This window comes from Condylura cristata, unplaced genomic scaffold (genome assembly GCF_000260355.1).
Source record: "Condylura cristata isolate star-nosed mole 26May11 unplaced genomic scaffold, ConCri1.0 scaffold00008, whole genome shotgun sequence".
NCBI lineage: Eukaryota > Metazoa > Chordata > Mammalia > Eulipotyphla > Talpidae > Condylura > Condylura cristata.
The window spans coordinates 18,320,051-18,345,712 of NW_004567109.1; the positions used below are offsets into that span (position 1 = coordinate 18,320,051).

Here is a 25,662-nt window from a genome sequence, read left to right on the forward strand (position 1 = left end):
AAAACCCATTATCCTTCTTACTCTAAAATTGACCTTACTTTTGACATTGTGATTTTAGTGATTTCTCTATGAACCTTGATTCTGTGTCTCAATGTTAAGTCTCCTTCTGCATAGGAGTCAGGTGAGTGCTCTCTGCTGATGGCAACTCTTCTAGCCAAGGAAAGACCATATTGGGTAAATTGAATACAAGGCTGATTCTGTAATCCTTATACTAAGGATTTATCTTATCTAATTATTGAGTGTCGGTTTCTAAAGAGAGATTGAGAAAAAAGTTATGTTGCACATTATAGCCCCTTAAAAAGTTTAAAAAGGTAAATGAACTTAAGAGGAGCTTTGTGTGTCTCTGTCTTCTTCATCACCCTGTGCCTAGATCCTCCATTATGAGCTGCTGGCCATTCGTGATGCATGCATCAAACTGGAAAAGGACTATCAGCCTGGGATCACATATATTGTGGTGCAGAAACGCCATCATACCCGCCTTTTTTGTGCTGACAAGAATGAGCGAGTGAGTGAGGGATTGAGGAGGCCACCCGTACCCTCATCTTGTCTCCTCTATCTTAATGTGGAAGAAGTCGTTGAAATAAAAGCTGGGTATTTAGTCCCTGGCCTCTCCATCTCCCTGGCCCCTTTCTTCCCCTTAGCTCTTATGGTCCTTCCTCTGCCATTTTCTTTCTTTAGTTTTTCTACCTTCCCTTTCTCCCCTTATACACTCTCTCCTGCCTCCCAGCATCCTGGCTTATAGACCCCATATATAGACCAGCTCTCAGAGAAGGGAAAGGGAGCTACCATTTATTGAACTTCTCTTATGTGCCAGACACTGTACAAGGCGTCTTCCTCACAGCAGCCCTGTGAGGTAGGTATTATTATTTATAGCTAACCTCATAAAGGTTAAATGACTTGCTAAGATCACACTAATAAATGGTGAAGCCCACACTTAAATACAAGTCTGTGTGACTTTATAAGCCCATTATTTCTAGAATTGGTACCCTTTGGGAATAGCAACTTCTTTACTTTTAGATTCTGGTGGAGTCAGAGTAGAATGAGTTGGGGTCCTAGTGTGAGCCAGGCAGGTCCTGGGATCTTGGTTGTCTTTGTTTCTACACAGATTGGGAAGAGTGGTAACATTCCAGCTGGGACCACTGTGGACACCAACATCACCCACCCATTTGAGTTTGACTTCTATCTGTGCAGCCACGCAGGCATCCAGGTAGCTGGGCAATGCCCTTGGGTTTCTGATGGGTCAAAACTTAGTTGATTGTTCCCAGTGCCTCCAGAATGTATCAGTCATCACTGAGTGATGACAGCAACATCTTAGGCAGGTTATACATTAAAAAGGTATCCTTTGACATAAGTGACTGCATCTGTCCTTGGGTGGATCTTCCAACTCGGCATTATTCTTACTAGTCATTCTGTCCCTTATTATCAGCCATTTCTCCTGCCTAACCTGGGACACCCTCATCTTCCTATCTTCCCAGGGCACCAGCCGACCATCCCATTACTATGTCCTTTGGGATGACAACCGTTTCACAGCAGATGAGCTCCAGATCTTGACGTACCAGTTGTGCCACACTTATGTACGATGTACACGCTCCGTCTCTATCCCAGCACCTGCCTACTATGCCCGCCTGGTGGCTTTCCGGGCACGATACCACCTGGTGGACAAGGAGCATGACAGGTGAGATTAGGCTGACTTTTTGCTTCTGACAGTCTCCAGTTTCCTTGTGAACAAGGAAGTGGACATTTTGTTTTTTTAAGAAGATTTATTTATGCATACAAGAACTGGGATAAAGGCCAGAGACAGAGTGGGGAAAGAACAGGCAGGTCCACTGAAGTACATCGGTAAGGGGAGCAGTGGGCTGGACAGGAGAGGTCTGCTGGGTCCTGTGGGTCAGCTCCCTGGCCGGGGATCGAACTTGTACTGTGGTGGCTGAGGACAGTTTCACAGTGCTGCGCTTTAACCTGTTGTGCCACCAGGGGTCCCGAAAATGGATGTTTTCTGACTTGGTGTCCTTGGACCAAATGTTTGTTGGGGTTTTCTCAAGTTGATATGGCAATTGGCCCCTTAGGGATGGGGAGAAGGATTAGCTAGCTCAGATCATCAGGAAAGATTTCTTTCATTTTTTTCTTTTCAGCGGAGAGGGGAGCCACATATCTGGGCAGAGCAATGGGCGGGACCCCCAGGCCTTGGCCAAAGCTGTGCAGGTTCACCAGGATACTCTGCGCACCATGTACTTCGCTTGAAGGCAGAACGCTGTTACCTCACTGGATAGAAGAAAGCTTTTCAAGCCCCAAGAGCTGTGCCGCCCAAATCCAGAGGAAGCAGGGAGGAGGGAGGTGGGGAAGGGAGGAATGTAGAAGGCCTTGTGTCCTTCTACAGAGGGGATGAAAAGGTGGGGAACAGGGCCAGTAAGCCAGACCACCAGCCAGAAATCTCTGATATCCACCTCATGCCCCCTACCCCTCACCCCATCTTTGTCATGTCTGGCCCTGACCCCACTGGACCAAAAGGGGCAGCACTGGTGCCCACCAAACACACAGGCGTCTCACGTGACTCACAGTGCTAAAGACTCGCTCCTGACAGCTTGGTAAGGTCGGCTCTGCAGCCCTGTGGACAAAAGCTGGTAGGTTTGAGTTTGATACTTTAGATGGGAAAGTGAGGGACTTGAGACAGTGGGTGGGAAAAGGGAAGGATTTTTTTAGGAGCCTTAATCAGAAAAGGTCTAGATTTGTTTAAGAAGAAAAACGAAACAAGACCCAGATCAATATTTTAGGATACTAGATGTTTTAATGGGTTGAGAATCCAGTTTATAGGAAGATTTTTAATGCTAATGGTTTTGGTTGCTCCTCCCCCAGCTGCCACCCTCTACCCTTAATTCCTTTTTCTTCACCTTTTCTATCCTACCTTACTCCTCCCAGACAGATATCCAGCCCCTAGTACGACTTAAGGCACTATGGCACTTAGCTCTGAAGTGACACGACCCTGTCTTCCTTCCGCCTGCTGGTGGCAACCAGTGCCTTCCCTGTAACGGTAATGCTGCAGAACTGCAACCTTTTGTACCTTTCATTGGGGGGAGGGGGTGGGGAGGGAGAGGAGTTAGGTAGGGAATAAAAATCCCTAACCCAGCAGGCCTCCAGACAGAGCTCCAGCTGTTTGCATTTGAAGGTTTGACTTCCATATTCACTGAGCTTTTAAAAAGATCACAACCTCATGATGGTTAATATCCATTGACATTTGCACTTTCAGACTCAAGTCTAGGAGCTGCTGAGATGACTGGCCCCGGCCTTTCCACTTAGACTTCCCCTTCTCCCTGTCTTCATTCCTCCCCAACCTCCCGGGTCTGGAGCTACTTTCCAAGCATTTCTCACTCTCGGCTTCTTTTTTCCCTGATGGTCAACTCTCTTATATTTCAATATTTCTTAACTGGGATATCTTATAACAAAAGATCCTTATGTCTAAAGTAAGAAAAAAAAAAAAAGAACAAAAACTAAATGTTATTTTTATATCATAACTTGAGTCTATTGCCAAAATCTGGAAATTCCTCCCAACCCCAATGAGTTTACATCCCAGAAACATTGAGCCATCAGAAGGAACTATGTACTTGGCTTGTTCTCTGGCCTGGCTTGGTAGGGGTGGTTATCGTCCCAAGGTGGGGCTCAGGCTCCAGCCTTCCTCTGTGCAGATAATACCTTTTTCTTACTACAGGTTCCCTCCTCTGCACTGCCCTGCACTCTTTCCTGCAAGTGCATCTTCCTTCCTCTGGATTGTCCTCTTGACACTTTGGTTCACCCCAGATTCCAGTGTGTCCAGTGGACAGGCTGAGGGATTTTGCTGCTCCCTATTGCTTCTGTTTACACAATGAATTTTTCCTGGTTTCCCACTAGGGCATGTGAGTGGGTGGCATGGGTTTTTTTTAAAAAAAAAAATTATTTTGGTCTCCCTCAATAGAGATAGGGTATGGCTGTTTTGCAGAACTAGAAAAATAGGGGGTTCTAGCTTGGTGCCTGCTGGCCTTGAGACAAGAGCCCCTCTTTCCTTGACTGTTTATTTTTTCCTATCCCAACTTCCTGGGAGGAAGAGTTGCAGCTTCATTGTGGAAATTCCTCTTTTTGAGGAGCCTGGGCTTTGGTTTGCCCCATTCTGGTGATGAAGCCATGACACTTTAGACCTCACCCAGACTTGGAGGCCAGCCAGAGGAAGGCCAGTCTGAATCCTGGCTTGTGCAGTTAAAGCTACCATTTCCCCTTTCCAGCAACCCTTGTACAGACCCAGATTTGCTATGCAAAACAGTCTATCTCAGAGTCTGTTCTGGATGGCTACTTTGTTCAGCAACTTCACAAACCGTAGCACAAACATTGATTATGGAGAAGGCATCAGGACTGTTGAGTAACTCCTCCTTTACTTCTTTCCTGCTGGCTACAGCATGCAGTGCCCCACAGGCACAGTCCAGCTGAAGAACAAAACGGAGGGCTCTGGGAGGAGGCAGCTCACTGGAGAGCCACATTCCTTACACAAGTGCCTAAAGAGGGTGATGCCGACACTCCATGTGCCCTGTCCATCGCCTTCATATACTGTCTACTTCGTGTTCCGTCACCCATTGGGGAGGGGAGCTCTCTTGGGACAGTGGGCTCTGCATGTTCTCTTTTTGGGTGCATTTTGGGTCTGGGATCAGGGCACTATTCCTAGAGGGTCCAGTCATTCACCAGCATTTGCAAATGTTCATATTGAAGCTGGTGGTAGCCACCTATTCTCAGCAACAAATTTGTGTTTTCTCCTTTTCTCTCTTTGCCTCACTCTCTCCATTGGATTTTGAGCTGGAACTTGAAGTGCAGCTTTTAGCTCTTTGGCATTATGCACGCCGTTCAAGAAATATAAGCAAGAGAAGTAGTTTTGGGAAAAACAAGAAAATGAATGCTTTGATTTTTTAATTTTTTAATCTTGGAGACTTGAAAAATATCCTTAACCTTGAGGAGCATTCTTGTTTGAAAGGTGGTGCATGCAGATTAAGAAGTGGTCGCTTAAGAAGCTGTCGCTTTCTTTGATTTGGTTTAAGTGGTGCTTCTTAAACTCTGAGGAAGTGCTGGGTGACCCCAGGCTCATCCTCCTAGACAGGTCTCTTGCTTCCTTCTCTTCATTCTCTTGCCTTTCTTGTCATGTTTTCTCTCATTCGGGATTCCTTTTCCTTTTTTTTCTATTCATTCAGCTTGCTTGCTGGTCTGCCTGCCTGCTTGCCTGCCTCTGTGGTGATGAATTCTCTGCATGGCTACAGTGATCCCACTACTAGCTGGCAATTTCAGGCTTAGTTCCCTGGCTGCAGAAGACCAAGAATCTGTTCCCCAAACCCAGTGATGTCCTCTCTGGCTGGCTGGACTGCCCTTAAGCTTACATGAAGGCAGAATAGCAGGTCTGCACAACTGGCATGAATCAAAGCGTTTCTGGAAGCTTCCATACCTGTCAACTCCTTGGAGTTGGTTTCTTTCATGGCTTTTTTTTTTTTAAGATCTAGTTCTAATTCTGTCTACCTAGAGTCTTCCTTTTTGAGACTGTCCATGAGATAAACTACTTGGGTATATCCAGGTTTGGAGGGCTGGGGGGAATGAACATGGAAGAAGGGAGTGATGGGGAGACAATGGAGAAAGTTTGGATAAATATAGGAAAGGAGAACACTGTTCAATGGTCATTTTTCCAATCTAGCCTGATCCGTTGGAGGTTGAGGTGCTACTGCTGGCCTTTGGGGGATAAGCCTGGGACTGTGGTTGCTGGGAAATTAAATAATGCTGCAAAAGAAGGTACCTAAAAGTGTGAAACCCTCCTAAGAAGCTCCTTATTCCCACCTACTAGATGGCAAAACCACATTGTTTTTAGACAGTTTTTATTGTCTAAAATAAATTCTGTCACTGAGGCTAGCACTCAAAGATGGATAGCCAAGGGGACACTTTGACTTCTTAGCTGGCCCGTGGAATATTTGTATGGCTGGTTGGACGGTGTTTTAGACTTAGCATCATGTGTAACAAAGAAGATTAGAAGTTCTTTCCCCTATCAGGAAGTCATCTAAACTGGCCAAAATGCAGTTTGGGAAACTATGTTGAATCAAGTTGTTTTATTTATATTTACTAGGCCTAGTCCAGCCCAGGGTGGTAGCTGGGATGTCTTCCTTCATAAAAGCTGGTCATGGCAGGGCTATGCAGGGCATGCTTTCCTATTTGATTTCTAAGTGGTTTGGGGGGAAGGGATCTCAGTTTCCTCTTTACCCCATTTATTAGGACTTGCCTTCTCCCTGGGCAGGGAGAGAGGCTAGGTTGGTGCTCTCCCCTCACTCTATTCCTACTGACTTAGAACCTCTGGCCGCTGTTTGGGAGCCCCCAAAAATGGAGTGGAGGAATGGGCTCAAAACAGAACAAGGTAGGGAGGGCAGATTTTCTTCTTTAAGAAGGAAAAGAGAAATGCCTCCAAGAACTGTGCAAGTACAGTGTGTCGAATGCACTGAGTCCCTTGTAGTAGCAATAAGGAAAAAATGAAATGACTTTCCATACACACAGTCCAGCCTGATTGGTGGGGCAGGTTGCACTTAGCAGCCATTTGGTGGGCATGTGTGACTACTCTGGGCTTCACTTTAGTTTCTCAACTTTTTATCCCTCAAGTCCAGCATGGATGGGGAAATGTCCCTGGAGCCCCACAGCTGTGTACTTGTTTGCATTTGTTTCCCTTTGAGACTTGTGTTTGTGTCCTGCTTTGAGCTGTACCTTGTCCAGTCCACTGTAAAATTATCCCAGCAGCAGTAATGTACAGTTCCTTCTGAAGCAAGCAACAGCAACAGCACAATTCTGTGTTTTATAAAGACAACAGTGGCTTCTGTTTCTAAAGTGCGGTCTCATTTTTTCCCCCTGATTATGAAAGCAAACTGCTCAGATTAATACATTTCTGTTATGTTTCTGTAATTAGAATTGTAGGTTGTAACAAGAGCAAAATCATTATTTCTAAAGGAGGAAAGTGGGTAAAAACAAATTCCAAGTGTTGAAGCTGCATACTATGTGCAGTCATACTTCACAACGCCTCCAATTGTTAATTCAACAAACATGCAAAGCACTGTATACATCAGTGCTCTGAAGGTGCCGCAGATACAGTTCAAAAATGAAGAAAACTGACTTTCTATGGAGCTTAAGGTTTGGTATGGGATATTTGTAGTTAATTTGCAGCTAATTGGTTTCCTAATTTAGGGGTGGATTGATGGACTAAATCAGGACTAGGAGGCTATAGCAACAAAGATAGGAAAGAAAAGATTTGAGTGACACTGTGGAGATAGAATTAGTGAGACTCAGGGGTGGAGATAGAATTAGTGAGACTCAGGGGTGGAGGGGAGGAGAGTGAATAGAGGCTGATGTCAGATTTCTGCTTGACCAAGTGAGTATATTGGGGCATTCCTCTAACCAAGATTGAGGGAGAGGGGAGATCCCAGAAGGAAGATGGTGAATTTTATAAAGACAATTAGCCTTGTTTAGGCTTGAGTTTCTAGGTTTCCATGGGCAATGAGATTAATGTTTCCAGCAAACATTTTATGTTTTGGTGCTTAGGGAAGACTACAAAGTAGCAGATATAGATACAGAATTCATACTCAGAGGAGGTAGCTAAAGCCATCGAATGAACAGTATAACATAAAAAAAGGAATAGAATGAAAGAAACATAGTGCACAGCTCTAGGAAACAAACAAAAAAATTTTAGGAAACACTAAGGGATAAGAAGAGAAAGTAGAACCTAAAGTGACTGTCAAATCACTAAATGACACCTTGTATATTTTGGACTGATATTCATGAAGGGACAAAAAAATCAAGAGTACTGGGTTCCAAGATGAGTATCATTAGCAACATGAATTGTTGCAGCAAGAAGGGAATATTCTCAGTTTACAATCCATTGTCTCCGGGATCTTAAATGAATATAGTCATCTCCATTTTTTATTGAAATTAAGCAATGGGCAAACTTCAGACTAAAAACTAGGACTTCCAAGTTGTTCAACACCACCACCACCTCCAGCTTTCTCCTATCCTTGGGAGATACTTGTAACAGAACAAAATAAACAAATGTAATTTTCTTTCTAACTAGTGTCATAGATGGTGTTTCAGTGCACTGGATTGCACTTAGCAACTTGCTCTATTTATTATTATGACTTGTTTTTCCCAGAGCCTGTGATCTAGGAACAGAAACTATCTATTTGCATTTTTGTCACCTCAGGGCCCTCACATGTATCAAAGAGGTCAAAGTTTTATGAATAGATTTGAACGAGTTAGAAATCTGTTTCATGACTATAGAATCAAGAAGTGATAATTGAGTACACAGATTGGAATTAGCCTTCCTGTACCTTCAGATAAGCAGTAACTTAGGCAGATTACTCTCATCTTTTCTCACTCTCACCCCAAGTTGGAGACTGCAGTTTTGTGCCTCAAGCTGTTGGTACAATTATCAAACATATAAGTTCTGGCATCCCTCTCTGCTACTGTAAAGTATTGTTATTTTTGTGTACTGGGGGAGGAAGACAGATTTTGGCGCAGGACCCAGGGAGAAATTCTTAGTGGTAACTAGTGTGTATGTAAGTAGGCCTAGCATTCCGCTAAGACCACGTGTTAGGACTTTTCAAATTGAGCTAACCTGTGGCTCCCACTTGCCAGAGTCTCGAGAGTAAGTCATCCTGTTTTTCAGCAGCAAGGATTTAGGAAGTTGGTTGAACTTCAAGAGCAAATTAGAAAGTGAAGGAGATTTTTCTCAATGGGATAAAATTTATGAAATTAGATTTAAACTAAATTTATAATCCTTAAAGAGGCAGAAGTATTTATCAGAGCAAATCAAAGTATGTGGTGATTGTGGCACGTTTGCCGTAAATTTTAGTTTTAGATTGATATTAAAACTAGATTGATGGTTGATTTTTTTTTTTTTAAAGATTTATTTATTTGTGCATACAGAACTGGGGTACAGGCCAGAGGCTCAGGGGCGGCAACAGGCTTCACCAGAGACAGAGTGGGGAGCAGAACAGGCAGATCGACGAAGTACACTGCTGAGGGGAGCAGCGGGCGGGTCAGGAGAGGTCTGCCACGCCATGTGGTCACCTCCGGGGCAGGCGGGAATCGAACTCATGCGGAAGCGGCTTTAGATTCTCAGTGCTGGGCTTTAACCCGCTGCGCCACCAGGGAGGGCCAGATTGATGGTTGATTTTTTAATTAAGAGTTTTGACTTTTGGTTGTTACTTAGGAGAAAAAGATAATGAGAGCCCACTGCCTGACTTACCTAGTCTTAAGAGTCAAGGTTTTGAGTTAAGACTTGTCCTAGCCTACTTGGACATCCCTTTTCAGTATTAGTTGAGCAGCTTCCCTCTGCCCTGTCTCTTGGCAATATGATTCCAGCAAGTGCCTTGGGGCAAAGTGAAACTAAGTAGTTTTTAGGTATCCCTTGGCTTAGCAGAATCCTAGAATCTCATGAAGTTAGGGTTTGGTGACTAAAAGAAAGGGGTCTTGTACAAAGAAAAGACTATTTTTGAGTTCAGAACCTGGGACATCCTCAACCTGCTATGTGTAGCTTGAATAGAAAACAGCAGCATATTGGAAAAATAGCTCTCTCTCTCTCTCTCTCTCTTTTTCTTTTAGGACATTAATTATAAGCTGAGAAAACCTGGCAAGCTTAGATTGTGCACAGAGCATGATAGCAGCTTTTCTTTAAGCAGCTGTGTTAAGGAGTAGTTGAAAAAGTGGACTAGCTGGGCATGAGGTGCATTTGTAAGGTCTTCATTTAAGCACAAGGGCTGTCTTCGGACACCTTATCAAGGTTTTTTAGGCCATTGTGGTTTACCCTGCAGGAACATACTGTCCTCTTGTTCTGGACTGCTGCAGCTTCTGAAGACAAGGAACTTTTCCTCTTAAAGAGATAGAGGAGCTCCCTGCTACATTTTTGGAAAAAGGCCTATGGGTTGTTAATGGATGTAAACTGGAAAAGGAGGAAAGACTTGGCTACTTAGAAGTACTTAGCTAGATATTTTATTTAGTGTCTGTTACTGAATCTTCACAGCATTTATATCAAGTCCACAGTTACCTTCAATTGCACATAACAAACACCCAATTATTAAATTCTCTTAAATAAGGAAACTATCATATAGCAAGACGTCCTGATTTAATATGACTCCAAGGTGGTTAATTCAATAAGTGATGATATCAATAAATCACATTCTTGCGGTCTTTTTGCTCTGCCATCCTCTGTGTTACCTTCTTACTAGCTCAACTCAGGATCGCAAGATGGCTGTGAAATCCCAGGAAGGAAATGCTGACACAACAATGTCAGAAGAGAGAATGATGTTTCCCAGTGTTTTATTTTGAAGCAAGGAAATCCCTGGAGCCCCAGGAGATCTGGCCTCATGTCTCATTTGCTAGATATGGGTCATTCTCCCACTCTTATGCTGTCATTGGCAAAGCATATGAGGTTAATTAGAGCCTCAGAGTCTTGTGGATTAGAAAACTAGGCAAGAAAGAAGGGGATAGATTTCCTGGGTGGGCACATGGCAGTGTCCACTTTGTAAGATTTTGATTTTTATAGATGAGGAACGTGAGGCTCTGACGTGTGACTTGCCTAGAATCATAGTAACAGAAGACCTTCAGTTATCAACCTCTAGGTTTTTTTATTGTGTCCTGCTGCAATACAAAGTAGCCTGCTTTCTCCTATGGAAAAATTTTCAGTATTGAGAGACTTGAACTGAACTGTCAAGTTGGCTAACTTCAAGCCTTACAAGAGAATAGGGTTCTGTACAGTTGCCCTCACTCAGTGATGATGCTTTTATACAGCACAGGAAGCCTAGGACTATGAAAGTCCCAAGTAGAGTAGAATAAGAGTGACTGCAAAGGAGAGATGTGCACTGTGAGTCCATGAATCTGACTTGCTGGGCGATTTAGTGTCTTACCAGAAGTTAGAGCAGCAATCAGCCACCCTCTTTTCTGAGTACATTGGCTATTTGATAGCTCATTGTGCCTTTCCCTAAAGCTAGTGTTATACATCATCTTTTGTGTGTGTGTGCTTTTATGTTCTCCCGATACTTTCTTTGGGAAAGTGTTCATGTATTTCACTCATTTTAAAATTGGGTTACTTTTCTTATTGAGTTATAAGAGTTTCTTTATAAGTTGTAGACACAGTCCTTTGTTAGATTTGTTTTGCAAGTATTTTCTCCATCCATGTCTTGTCATTTCATTTTGAAGAGAAAAACTTTAAAATTTGAATGCCAGTTTATTAATTTGAAGTCCTTTTTGTCTTTTTCTAGTTTCTACTTTTTATATATTGTAAGAAATTTTGAATTAGGGGTTTGGCTGGCCCCTAAGGCTGCTGTGCAAATTTCAGAGGATACTGATTTTCTTGCTGCTGAGATTTCTGTACTATTTTTCTAATTCTTCCTTCTGAGAGCATCCAGTGCTTTAAAGGGACAATTGGGGTGTAGAGTTTTAGCTTGATTCCTGAGCCAATGATTAAATCCCACTCATCCATCCATTCGTCTGTCAGTCTAGACATTCCTCCAGCTACGATTTATAGAATGCTGCTATGCACCATGCACAGCCACTGTTCTAAACACTAGGCTATGACAGTTAGCAAGACATGCAAAGACCCTGCTCAATACCTTTAAGAGTACACCCTTTTGGGAATGAGGTTGGTTATCCAAATTAGGGTGTGAATGTATGAGATTGGGGGAAATTTCCATACAACTTGGTTTGGCAGAATCTTTCAGCTTTTTTTGCCTTTCCACTTGTTATGATTCATGAGACTTTCACATGGACTCAACTCTACATAGGCGAGGTCTCTGGGCGCAGAAGTAGGTAAGAAGACATCATGGACATCCATTAAATTGGATTGAATCAGAGGGTCCAAATCCTACTCATTGTCAACACAGAAGACAAATTCATCTCCACGAATCATCACTGACTTTTTGGGGAGAAGCCATAAAAGCCTACACTTTTGGGGGGATCAGTTTCAGAATCAGTGTTTGAGGGTGTGCTAGGCCTTTCATTCACAAGAGTTGGTATTTACACTGTCAAATGCTGCTACCATAACTTGCATTGTGTACAGTCAAGGAAAGAAAATAACAATACAGTGTTTCATTGGGTGACATTTTACCTCCTATTTTAAAATTGGGGATACTGATTTCAAAGAGAGTTGAGAAAAGTGAGGCAGAACTAGGGTCAGATATGGGTTTGAATCTCATTGTTTCTAGCAGGTGCATCTAATAAATGCCTTTAAAATGGCAACTAGTAAATACTTCTAAAACCCACTAGCATTTAGGGAGTGTACCCCTCTTATGTACATTCTCTAACCTGACAACTGTTTAGGGTACATATTCTCCGTTTTTCACTTGAGGGAACTGAGGCCCCTGAAGGCAAATGACTGACCCAAACCCGCAGGGTGATTAGAAGAAACAAGATAATTTTTATCCTTTGCCTTTTTTGTCCAAGGCTTAAAAAAAAAATGCACCTTGAGTTTAAAATATAAAAATTATTGATATTTAGGGTCAAAGAGAAAAATTGTGACTCATTCCTCAACAAGAATGGAATAGTATCCTCTTTTATTAAGTAAGGTAACAGTAAGAACCTACTACTTGCCCAATTAATATGTTGGCCTAAGTAATCTTCTAAAACTAGTAAAAACAAAGTACAGAGTAGGGGCAAAGATAAGGAAATGCTGCACTAGAATAACAGGTGGCCCACCAAGGGCCTCTCTCAAATGACTCAAAATTGAATTATAAAGAGAAACAGGATGGTGTTGTAGAGAGGTGAAGGTAAAGTGATAGGAAAGGAGCCCTGGCTAAAGTAACCGAAAGCAGAGAGGTTCCCAGTAGGAAAGAGAAGCAGTTTGCTCGCTGGGGGCGAATTTAACCCGTAGACTAGTAATGAAGTGGTCTTGCTGGAGAAGGGTTTTGGTCCTGGAAATAAGTTCGCGATTTCTCAGTGTAAGGAGGCACTATTAAAGAGTTTCAAACATGGGAAATTCTATGTGATGTTTGTTATGCCCTGCTTCTTAACAGTCATTCCCCAAACTATTTTGGCCATCTTGTACCCCTACATGGTCGTCAAAGCCACTCCTTGGCGTTGGAGATCTCAATTGCGGGCTTTCGTCCACCCGCGGAGGAGGAAGAACCTACAGCGACCCAAAATGGGCGTGGCTGAGGGTGGCGGGTGGCCCGGCCCTAGACGCGCGGGGTGGGGCTACAGCTGTAGGACCCGGTCCCGCACCTCAGATCGGTCGCGCTCGGGGGAGGCTCCTCCCCAGGTAAGGCGCGCCGCTCTACACGACGTCGCCTCTGGCCGGCGCCGCTCCGTATCCGGGTAGAGCGCGGGGTCGTCTCTGGCCGGCACGGCCGGGCGGGGCCCCGCGAGTCGCCAGCCCCGCCTCGACCCGGCGTGCCCCAGGCTCCGCCCAGGCTCGGCGCCGGCTCCCTGACACTGCGTCCCCCGCGCCCGCCGCGCCAGCACAGACGTCGCGCCCGCACAGCTCCGAGCGGAGAGGCGAGACTGGGACGTCTGGGAGTTCGGGCAGCGGAACTGACGCCAGCGGGCTTCCGGGGGCGGCCCGGGGAGGTCGGCGGCGGCGCCGCAGTTGTGGAGGGGCAGTGGGACCGTACGCGGCCGCGCGCGACGCAAGTTCCGCACGGGGCTCCCCTTCCTGGCCCCGCGCTTGCCTTTCTCCGAGCCGAGTGCTGCCTCCCGACGGCGGCTCGTTCTGACGCTTACTTCTGGACTGTGGTGGCTGACCTGCGGCCGTCGCCACCCCGCCTCGGGGCCGAGTAAGGAAGGGTGCCTGCCGCGTCGCCCCTGCGCCTCCTCCTTGCCCGCTGTGGCAAGCGCCTTCTCGCTCGAAGCACTCCCCCCAGCTCCATGAATGGAAATCGGCTCCGCAGGTGAGTGGCCGCGTCGGCGGGGGCGGCCCGCGAGCATCCCTCCGCCCCGGCCCAGGTGCGTGAGCTGAGCGCCGTCGGAGCGGCTCCGGGTTTCGGTCCCTCGCCCGGCCCCTCCTCTGTGCCGCGCGATCTCGCCGCAGTTTTCAGGGCCCCTGAGTAGGCGAAACTGCGGGCTGGAGTCACTGCTCAAAGGCCTGAAGTTTGGGTTTCTCCAGGCGAGAGTACTCCCTTCCCTGGAATCCGAGGAGACTGGCCATCGCTTTTATTCCGGTTTTCGATTTAACGGTGTGCGTGTCCTTTATTCGGGCGGGGTGTCCCGTAGAGGCGGGCGGCCAGTCCTCTCCGTCACTTACCTCTTATGGGAGAGGTGACGGCACCTCGAGATAACGGATGAGAATTAAGTTTGATAATAAGTTTCACGGCAACGTCAAGTCCGAGATTGCTTTTCTCCTACCCCGGAATTCTCTTCAGATGTTTGTGGCTGCATGGTGTGCAGTTCCTGAGAATCCTGGAAATGTCATATCAGCCTGGATCGCTATTTATGTGAGGAGGTGGCAGTTAAATTTTTGACAGTTTTTTCCCCCCATTCTCACCTCTAGAAAAGCAGATGACATATTCTTGGAAATTTGAAATTTTAAGAAAATGGTTTCCTCTCCTGGAGAAAAACGACAGTCTTGAGAAAAATTGCAACAAGGATAGTTACTTTAAGTAAACTACACTTTATATTTCTAAACTTATCAATTGGGAGTTATAAAGGTGTCATAACAATTTGCTTTACGAATGATAGTACTTGGCGTCTTAAATTGGAAAGTATACTTCATCCAGTCACAGTTATTTAAAATTAATACTCAAAATATGGGAGGGGTTTGTTACTGATCATCCTGAATTACACATCTCATTTTGCCAACTTATGATGTGCTTGAATGTCATAAAAGAAAAGCATACTAAAAGAATTCCACCACATAATGATAATGAACAATCAGTTGACTACCTTAAGGAGTATAATGGTTACCTAGATGCAAAAAGCACTGAAATCATGGACGTGGGAATGGGAGAGAGGTTTATTAACGTTCTGTTAAATGGAATTTTCTCTAATTGGGACATCATCATAGAAAATACTTCTGAAATCACTTGGACCTATGCAAGTGGTCCAGCCAACCAAGTACATTTCAATCAATGCTCCTGTGAAAGCTAGGGATATGTTTTACCTCTTTTTGCATTGCAGAAATATATAGCCATTTTAACTTTTTACATCTGGAGAGATACAGTTAGAATTATTGACCAAAGGTTTGGATCTGTTGAAATGAAAATTTTATTCTTTAGTGCAGTTGATACATAATTGACTCATTTGTAATGAAGATAAGGTATACTGTGTCATCATTAGCAAAATTTTCATTCTTCTTGGAACTTATAAGTAACTGTTATGCTTCATGTGAGAAAACTATACAACTGAATTTTAAATTAAGAATCTGAGAGATACACAGTTTGGTTTAAAAAGTTTTAGATGAAAATGTTTTTTAATAGTCAATTGGAGGTCTCCCTGGTGTCGAAAGCTATTAAGTCTCAATACAATGAAGCTACCAACAGCCACTGCAGCACCCTGACAAGCACTAGCTCAGTCACCCACCAGGGAGTTGACCCACATGGTACAGCGGACTTCTGTCTCATGGCTGCTCCCCTCAGCAGTGTATTTCAGTAGATCCGCTTGTTCTGCTCCCACTCTAGTGAATCCTCTCACCCCGCCCTCTTGCCTATATTCCAACTCTTGTATGCATTAAAAAAAAAGTAGTATTGGGTCAGAATTGGATCCAGTTCAGTTCTAAAATTTTCTTGTGTGGTAAGATTCTTAAGAATCATAACAGGATATTTAAAATTCTAGTTTAGGTGGATATATAGAAAAATTTATTTACATTAGAGGATGTTATAATCATTCCTTACTGAAAGTTAATATTTATTTTTTTGCTTTTACTACAGATATTTTAACTGATTTTTAATGATGCCCTGTACATTCTGCTGATATAATACTGTGTGTGAACTTCGCTTTAAACAAAAACGGTACACTTGGTTTTTAAATCATAATAATTAGTAGGTTAGCATCTATGTCTCTACTGGGAAATTCTGATGAAACACTGATTTTATGGTTTGATTACATCTACACTCAGAATATATATTATGTTCTTAGTTCCAAATGAAGTGGGCATGGAAAACAGAAGTGTCCATTGAGATATCACTTCTGAGTCATTTTGTAAAGATAGTATACTAGTCTGTATTTTTAGGTGAAATGTACTTACCTACCAGTGAAAGAAGAACATTTACTTTTACCTCAAGCTAATGATATGCAACTGCTTCGTTAGTAGTTTTAAATAGTCTTGCAAAAGTGAATAGACTGTTTCTTAATTATACTCTTAAATTCTGTTTGAATGTATTCATTTTAGGGCTCTGCATTTCCTTATTATTAAAAATCAAGAAAAGTCTTGAGAACAAGTTTTGAAGGAACAGAAATTTTATATGTGGAAGCTAGATTTAAATGAGGAGGAATAAAGTGGACTCAAATACTAAAATATATCATGCTTTTATAGTCTTAGTTTAAATAATATATATTTTTTTAATTTATGCATATAGAGCTGGGGTACAAGTCAGAGGTGCAGGGGCGATGAGAGGATTCACCAGTGTCAGAGTGGGGAGCAGAACAAGCAGATTGACGAAGTACACTGCTGAGGGGAGCAGTGGACCTGAGGGGAGCAGCAGGCGAGACAGGAGAGGTCTGTCTCGCCATGTGGGTCACCTCCCTGGCTGAGGGTGGAACTTGTGCTGAGGTGGCTGCAGCTAGCTTCATAGTGCTGTACTTTTCACCCGTTGCACCACCAGGGAGGGCCTGAAATAAGCAATCTTTAAAATTACTTTGGGAAATGACTTTATTATATGAATTTTCTAACTTGTAGATTTTTTGTTTTTAGAGAAAAAAAGGTCAAAATACTGATGTTTGTAGAGCATGAGTTTTGCATCTGGGAAAGATACTGTTTGGTTGTCACTTAATGTTTTATCTTGTGCTGCTTGCAGTCGCCATTATAATCTTTTATCTAGTAAAGTTCACAAAAATGTGCAAGATTATTTTGATTTATGTTTTAATTTCTCTGACAGTGATGGTACAACTTGAGGGAAAACTTAAAAGGCGACCTGAAATAACTTTTTTCTTTTAAACAAAGAATCTAAGTGAAAGAAAACATGTAACCTGCAAATATTTTTCCATTACTATGATGAAGACTTTATAAAATTATCCATATTATAACAACTTCAAAATTTTCTACTAAATTTCAAATCTATTAATTAAAAGTATTTGATGACATAATTTTTTTCCCTCCAGTATGGAATGGGATATAAAATTTTATTTGCCACCTGCCACCTATCCCACTTAAAAATTCTAAAAATAATTTTTTATCTTTGCAGAAACTTTCTTTTGTTTCTTTGGAGAATGTTATGTAATAAAATTAAATTATATTTTCCAATGGGATCATCGCATTTGTTTGGTTCTGTATGCCTGCAGCAAGTCCTGGGGCTCTGTAAAGGGGACATTTCTTGGAAGAGTCCTCTGTTGTATAGGGGAAAAAAAATCAGAGTAGAATTTTGCTAAATTGTCATACGTTGTTGGACTGTGGTTGAATACTATGTTTCTTCACAACCATCTTGTTGCACTTTGGTTTCCATAGGCTTAAAATACTTGAGCATCTACCTGAAAGATGAATCAAATAAATATTTTGTTAGTCTAACAAAACGTTCTCTCTTAAAATATTTAAAACTGGGGTCATAAGTAATTTATACTTTGTTTTGAACAAATGAGGGAAAGGGACAATTGGGTAGTTCTGTTTTCGAGAAGGTAAAACTAAAAAGATTATTTAAGACCAGTATCCTTTCCAAACCTATTTAGTCTCAGTTTGTTGGGATGAACAGCATTCACCAGACATTCCTACTTCTGATTCAGTTGTCTAGGATACTCAATAGGCCCTCATTCTTGGCTCATTAACAAAACAGATGTGAGAAAGAATATTGTGTGGTTTTTCAACCATAATGATTATGCTGTTAGGATACATGAACAGCCTTTCTGTATTTGGAGGTTCTGTAGTTTTCTGCCATTATCTGTGTTAATATTAATGAATTTTTTTTTTTACTAGACACTGCTTTAAAAAAAAACTTGATTAGCAAAACCTTATCACACAACTGATGCTTTCTCTTACATCTTAAAAGCAGATTTTGTGAGATTTGGTTACAGTAAAATTCTGTGTACTAGTCCGGAATATCAGTTTAATGAAATAGTTTGGAAGAATGTTTTACATCAACTAGTTCTTTTTTTCTGCATTGTTTCTGATATTGTCAAGTTCTTGGGAAAGCAGACGGTATCTATGGAATATAGATGTGGGATATTTTTATATTTTTCTTTATGGAAGAAATATTCCAAGAAAATGCTGTCAATTGTAGACTTACATAATGCTATTTTTGAGTTGTTATTAGTACTTGATATTTTAAATGATTTTTAATCTTGTAATTGAAGTTCATTAGTATATCTCTGAGTTTTTAAAAAGGGTAAAGTATAGATTGTTAAGTGGGCTTATACTTTAGCAATGAAGTCATTTTTCTTTTTAAAAGATGCCTCTGGCCTCTAAATTAGAACTTGCTCCTTAGCTGCATATTTAACACAAAAGTGATACTTTGATACTCAAAATTTTCTAAAATTTTTCTTTGGATGCTCAAACTTAAAAAAAAAACTGTTAAAACATTTAATTACAAAATAAATCTTAAGACATCTCCATAGTGCAGGAACTGCTTGAATAACGTCTCTTGTCTTAAAAAGAAAATTGCTGCCTGTACTGCCATCTGAAAAATTTAACCCTCAACAGACTGAATGTTAAAGTTCTTATTTGTAGTGAATATATTATGTAATATATTAAGCGCATGTATTACACAGAGTCTCAAGGTGATATTTAGTTAACTTTGTGAGCTTAACTAGTAAACAGAGGCATTTATGTCAAATTTTGAGGTCAACACATATACTTACTTTATCAAAACAAAAAAGATTTTTTTCTAATTATAAAAATAGGTGTTTTATTATTTTTTTAAAAGTAAACAATACAGGAAAGTCTAAAATAGAAAGTGAAAATAATATCCCATCCTCTGGATAAAACCATTTTTAATTTTTCCTTGTGTATCTTCCCAGATAGCAACCATCTGTATATCTATCATACTGCTTTTAACCTGCTTTTTCTATTCAGTAATGTATCATGAACATTTTTCCATATTAACACTAATATCTATGTGACAATATAAAAATTTTTACTGAGTGTATAGTATTAGCCCTTGTGTATTATTTAATTTACAGTTTTGTTGATGGTGATTTAGGGTTTTTTTTTTTTCTTCAGTTTGCTTTTAAATTAGGATTAGAAGTTTGGTAAGCATCCTAATATATATGACTTAGTGTGGCATTTGCTTTAGGGTAAATTGCTATAACTAAAACTGTTGAATCAAGGGGCATTCCATGAGCAGCAAAAACTCCCAGTGAAAAATTATAATTTGATAACAAACCATAGTGCATGCTGTAGTTGATTTTGACTTACTCACTGCTATTTTTCATCAGTCATATTTGCAGTAGGCCCATTATTTAACTTTAGACTCATAACTGGTACATGTCAATTGTTAGGTCAGAAATAATATACATAGCATTTGCTTTGAAAATACGTTGCTTGTTTTTTTTTTTTTTTTTAAGATTTATGTATTTATGCATGCAGAGCTGGGGTACAGGCCAGAGGTACAGGAGTGGTAAGAGAACTCACCAGAGTGAGTGGGGAGCAGAACAGGCCAACTGAGAAGTACACTGCTGAGGGGAGCAGTGGGCGGGTCAGGAGAGGTCTGCTGCCCTGTGGATCACCTCTGCGGCAGGGATTGAACTCATGCTGAAGTGGCTTTAGCTTCTTAGTGCTGTGCTTTAACTTGCTAGGCCACTAGGGAGGACCCTGAAATTATGTTTTATATTTGAAATTTAATGTGGTTAGTTGATATAGCCAGTACTAACTATAGCTACTAGAAGAAAAGTTTGAAGTGAAGAGAAATTCCAAGTAGTGCTTTATGCTTTTGTTAAATAACCAAAATGTACCTCACTAGAAATATTTATTGTATTGACATAATTGACAAATCTTTAATTTATATTGAAATAATTTTAGATTACTTAAGTGTGGTGATAATTTTAGTTAATAATATGGGCTTCTGTTTTATTGCCTATTCGTGAAGTAGAATTTTGCGTTTTCCCAGTTTCTAAAAACCATAGGCAAAATATTGATAATGAGGGAAAAAGTGGCAGTGTGATACAGTGTAAAAAGCATGGGTTTTGGAGTCAAATCCTGCCTCTCAAATTAACTATGATTTGATAATAATGTATCATTTGTAGGTTCAGTATTTGTAATAAATGTAACTTCCACTCTGGGGCAGGGATGTTGATAGTGAAGGAGGCTCTGCTTTTATGGGGGCATGAGACATATGGGCAGTCTCTGCCTTCTGCTGAGTTTTGCTGTGAACTTAAAACTGCTTTCAAAATAAAGTGTTAATATAAAATAGCCTCTGTTTAAAAAGTTAAAGTCCATTTAAAAAACTGAACTATGAGTTTGGTCAGTGCATTTAATTTTTCTTAATTTCCTTATCCTTACCATGGGATGGCAAACAGAGATTAACATGAAAAGGAAAGGCACTTGTTCTCTTCCTATTTATAAGAAAACTTACTGTAAAGAACTGAAGAGATATAGAAATAGAATTCTGTAAAAATTCCCTGTACCCACTACCCAAACACAAGTAACCAGTCCACTGGTGTTGGTATCTCATTGACTTTTCCCTTTGCCTGAATTTAGTAAAAGGCATAGATAAATAGTATTTTATATTTTTGATTTTTCAAAAATTGTTTATGGGGACAATGAGTTTTGTAATAGAGTGGGGGAAATCCCAATCTTGGTAATAATCATGTGTAAATAAAATAGTATAAAGTTATTTTATTAACATATATAAGATTTTATTTTAATTGTTAATGCCTGGTGTTACCCAGATAAGAGAAAATAATCTGATGATAGTAATGTGTTCACATGCCAGTTTGGCAGTAAACATCAAGTCAAAAACATGTTTCTGTTCTTATCCATTGATTTGGCAAGTCTATTTCTAAAATTTTCCTGAAGGAAAAACTTCTGTATGCCAGTTTCTTTCTCTCCTGCCCCCAAATAAAAGTCAGAAAGCAAAAATTAACTCTACTTGCAGATGATGTCATGTTATATATAGAAAAACCTAAATAATCACCAAAACCCATTGGAATAAAGGAATTCAGTAAAGTTTCAGTAATCAAAAGCAATTTACAAAAGTCACTTGTGTTTTTAGTCACTAACAAGAAACTGTCAAAAAACAAAATGAAGAAGACAGTCCTAATGATGATAGCATCAAAACAATAAAGTACTTAGGTATAAATTTAATCAAAAAGTGAAAGATCTATATATTGAAAAGCATAGGTCATTGATGAGCAAAATTCAGTAAGACATAAATGGAAAAAATATTTCATGCTCATGGATTAGAAGAATTCATATTATTAAAATGTCCATACAGGCCCTCCCTGGTGGCGCAGCTGGTTAAAGCACAGCACTGAGAATCTAAAGCCGCTTCCGCAGGAGTTCGATTCCCCCCTGCCCTGGAGGTGACCACATGGCGTGGCAGACCTCTCCTGACCCGCCCGCTGCTCCCCTCAGCAGTGTACTTCGTTGATCTGCCTGTTCTGTTCCCCACTCTGTCTCTGGTGAAGCCTCTCACCGCCCCTAAGCTTCTGGCCTGTACCCCAGTTCTGTATGTACAAATCTTTAAAAAAAAAAATGTCCATACAGTCCAGAGTGATCTACAGATGTATTTCCTACCAGAATTCCAGTGGTATTTTCCAGAGACAGAAAAAAGCAGTTCTAAAATTTTTATGGAACCACATAAAATCCTAAATAGCCAAAACAATCTTGAGGAAAAAAACAACAAAGCTGTAGGCACCACACTTCCTGATTTCAAGCTATAGTAATCAAAACTTTGGTGTTGGCATAATGATAGACACATATATCATTGTGAGCCCCAAAATAAATCCATATGTATATGGTCAGTTAATATTTGACAAAGGAACCAAGAATATACAGTTGGAAAAGTATCAGTAGTGTTGAGGAAACTGGGTAGCTATGCACATTTTAGTGTGCCTTTCAAGCCAAATTCCAAAAAGATGTGGATGACAAGGCTTCCCCAGCAAACAATTCTTGACACAAGAATTCAACTGAATTCTGACACTGTCATACCCAGAGACAGTATCCAGATCCCACAAGGTTAAGGGCTCAGTCTCCCTAGACCAGCCTTTACTTCATTTGTGATAGGAAACCCAAAGTCTGTGTCATTGTGCAAGTCTGTGTTTCTAAATGACCAATTATAGATCAGAAGTCCCCTTTACCCCTCCTCAGACTTCTGACCCATCACAAGCCCAGATGATTATTTATGCATCTGAACCATTGGTCTAAATCAGAAGTTTCCAGCACATTCTTCTCTGATTCAATTAATTTGCTATGGCACGCAGAACTCAAGAAACCTGTTTACTCACTAGAAGACTGATTTATTACAAAGGATACAAATCAACAGCCAGGTGGAAGAGATGCATAGAACTATACCCTTTCAGGGCATGTCTTTCCACCCCAAATCTGCGCATAGTCATCACAGTAGATTTTCTCTGAAGTTTTTATGGGGGCTTCATTACATAGGTGTTATTGATTAATTCATTGGCCGTTGTCAGTTGAACTCAATCTCCAGTCACTCTGCCTTGGAAAGTAGGGAGTGGAATTGAACTGAAAGCCCACCCCACCTTGGTTTCCCTGGCAGTGGGCTCCCATCCTCAGGTGTTTTCCAAAAGGTTAACTTCATTAACATAGCAAAAGATATATTTTATCATTCACAACACTTAATTCAAAGAGGAACTATAAGTCAGGAGCTGTGGATGAAAACCAAATATAGATGAGATGATAAATGTGATAATTAACTAAATGGGGAGAAAGGATACTTTCACAATATACATGTATAGCACATCATCACATTTATACTTTTAAGTATCTAAATAATAGTAATAAGGCTACTGAGACTTAGAAATGGTGGCTTTCCTGTTGTCTTTAGTTCTGGAATTTGAATTAGGGCTGATAATCATTTTTCAGTTGAATTGATTAACAGTTTTCTTTTTATCAACTAATACTTTTAGTTGGAAATAACAGAAAATCCAACTGAAATGAATTTAAGCATTTCAATAAGAGGAAGTGTTTTAATAGCAAAGGTGATAGCAACAGGAAGAACAGGTTTGCAGCTAAGTTTGCACCTGAGCAGTTGGAACTAGGTGCTCATGGTATCAAAGTACTTCATCTTTTATTTTGACTTGTCTTTAGATGTAGCTTCCGTTTTCTCTCACTGTTAATTGGCTTTCACTATGTGTTGGGGCACTTGGGCTCCAACAGCTATTATATAAATCTGAAGTCTTTAGCCACTAGAAAGAAAATGCCTGACAGTTGTTAAAACAACAAAAAGTGTGCCAAGAGAAAAAACATATGGTCTTGGATCTGCTCTCCATTCCTTGACCAAACAGCTAGGTTCAAATTCATGTAAGAATTGCTTGTAACATGTCATTTAGAGTATACTATTTTCAAAAAATATAGCAAGTAGATAGAGAACAATGATTGAGGATGTGTTTGGTATACAGTTCTGTGAATATTTACTGCACTGCTTATGTTTCACTATTTACAGTAATGAAAAGTTGGAAACAAGCTAAATATCCTCTGTGAACGTCAGTTGTACTTTATTGACTTAATTATTATGTAGTCATTATGATTATGAAAATCATAATAATATAGATATGCTTTTGGTGCTATGTTAAGTGGAAACAATGTAATATTTTATATATAGTGTGTTTGATATTGTGAAAATTGAAATGTAGTGAAGTGATTTAGATTATTCAGAAACTTAAGAAACAGCATGAGACAATGTCACACTGTTGTACAAAGGCTGGTTCCTAGTTTTGTGTATTCTAGTGCTTGCTTTTGTTCAAACATTCATCACATCAGCATGAGGGACTAATAGTAACCAAGTTTTTAAGAAACTAAGCATAATGCAAATTTAATTTTGTATAAAATAAAGTATTTTCAGGGCATTGAAAAGATTGATTAGTGAGCAACTTTCTCACAGGTAGTCTATGAGTATCCAGAAAATAATCACATATTGCTCTTTGATTGTGGAATACTCATAGTTTATATGATAATACAGATAGCTAAAAAATATATAGAATTATCTCTGTGCACAGTTGGCAGGTTATTTTATTAGACTAAGACTCCCTCTAGGAAAACCAAAAAGTCTGGATAAATGGAATGAAATATCAACATTTCATTAACAGGAAGTAAACTCTTCCTGAAAGTCACATTCTTTATCACAACCATTATTGGGAGGTATTATTTACCATTATTATAAGTGGGGGCAGTTATGTGTTAGATATCAACCTAACCTCAACTAATTTCCAAATTATATCTGTGTATCATTTAGAAAGTATCATGTTAGGATGTAAAATGCATAAAACAGCCTTCCTGATGACCATATAGTTAATATGGTGACTTATGAACAGTTGCTTTGTGAATTTAACACATGGGCTTTATTTTTTTTTAACACCAGCACCAAACCCCGTTTGTTGACATTCAACAGAGTACAATTGACTAGGCTCCACGGAGGATATTTATCTCGTTTCCAGCTTTTCATTACTGTAAATAGTGAAACATAAGCAGTGTAGTAAATATTCATTTATTAATTTATTTCTTATATTCTATTAACTACATGGGAGTGTAACTTGAAACTTATTTTCTACATTGTTATGCCATTTTTTTTTAAGTTACACTGTTTTAGGTACATAAAACATTCAGTGTAAATGTTTGCTATATAAAAATAATTTTTAAAGCATTGAGAAGTGATTAAGATCTAAGATATTTAGATCTTAAAACCAAGAGGGGGCTTCCCTGGTAGGGCAGCAGGTTAAGTCTCAGCACTATAAAGCTATCAGTAGCTGCTGCAGCACAAGTTCAATCCCTGGCCAGGGAGTCAACACATATGGTGCCGCAGACCTCTGCTGGCCTGATAGCTGCTCCCCTCAACAGTGTGTTTCAGTAAATCTGCCTTCTCTGCTCCCCACTCTATCTCTGGTGAATCCTCTCACCCCTTCCCCACACTTTTGACCTCCACCACAGCTCTTGTATGCATAAGTAAATCAATATTTAAAAAAAAAGTATTTTACAGAGAAAAATTAGATTCTTTATGGTGTGCCTGCAACTGCCATCCCAAAATGGAAGGAAATTGGAAACCTGAAGTAAATCTAGAAGCCACTTTTTTCCTGACAGTATCTGCCGAACTTGGAAACTTTAAATTTTGATGTGTGAAGGTGTGAGGGGAATAGAAGTTAAAGCCCAAGGTTATGCACATGATGTAGATAGACCAAGAGACCTTCCCTGTTAGAAGATGCACGCTAATATGCTATAATGCTGATGAGAGTAATCTGGAAGTGTACAACTCTTCAGGAATCCAAGTGCTCCCAGGTATACCTGACAAAAACAAGTACAAATCTTTTCTTAAGGAAGGTTTCTCAGGTCTCAAACTATTTCTACAAATCATTTTCAAGTATAGTGACCACACAATTTCTTAGCCAGATATA

General features: G+C 40.4%; 2 protein-coding genes across 4 annotated transcripts in view; both read left to right on the forward strand.

Moving 5' to 3' along the window:
- AGO1 (argonaute RISC catalytic component 1) overlaps positions 1 to 6,122 on the forward strand; it is a 32,855-nt gene extending 26,733 nt beyond the window's left edge. Inside the window, exons 16-20 of one of the 3 annotated variants that reach the window (XR_001145232.1) lie at positions 371 to 505; positions 1,106 to 1,207; positions 1,476 to 1,675; positions 2,133 to 3,028; positions 4,421 to 6,122. Coding sequence is in view for 1 of the 3 variants with exons in the window: in XM_004678790.2 (XP_004678847.1) it covers positions 371 to 505; positions 1,106 to 1,207; positions 1,476 to 1,675; positions 2,133 to 2,241 (546 nt within the window). In the remaining 2 variants the exon portion in view is untranslated. Of the gene's footprint in view, positions 1 to 370; positions 506 to 1,105; positions 1,208 to 1,475; positions 1,676 to 2,132 lie in introns of all 3 variants that reach the window. The other 2 variants (XR_001145231.1, XM_004678790.2) reach the window with 2 other exon arrangements.
- Positions 6,123 to 13,793: 7,671 nt separating this feature from the next.
- The window catches only part of AGO3 (argonaute RISC catalytic component 3), an 84,434-nt gene continuing 72,565 nt past the window's right edge, over positions 13,794 to 25,662 (forward strand). The window contains exon 1 of the mRNA XM_004678792.2: positions 13,794 to 13,904. Coding sequence (XP_004678849.1) covers positions 13,886 to 13,904 — 19 coding nt within the window. The 5' untranslated portion in view covers positions 13,794 to 13,885. The remainder of the gene's footprint in view (positions 13,905 to 25,662) is intronic.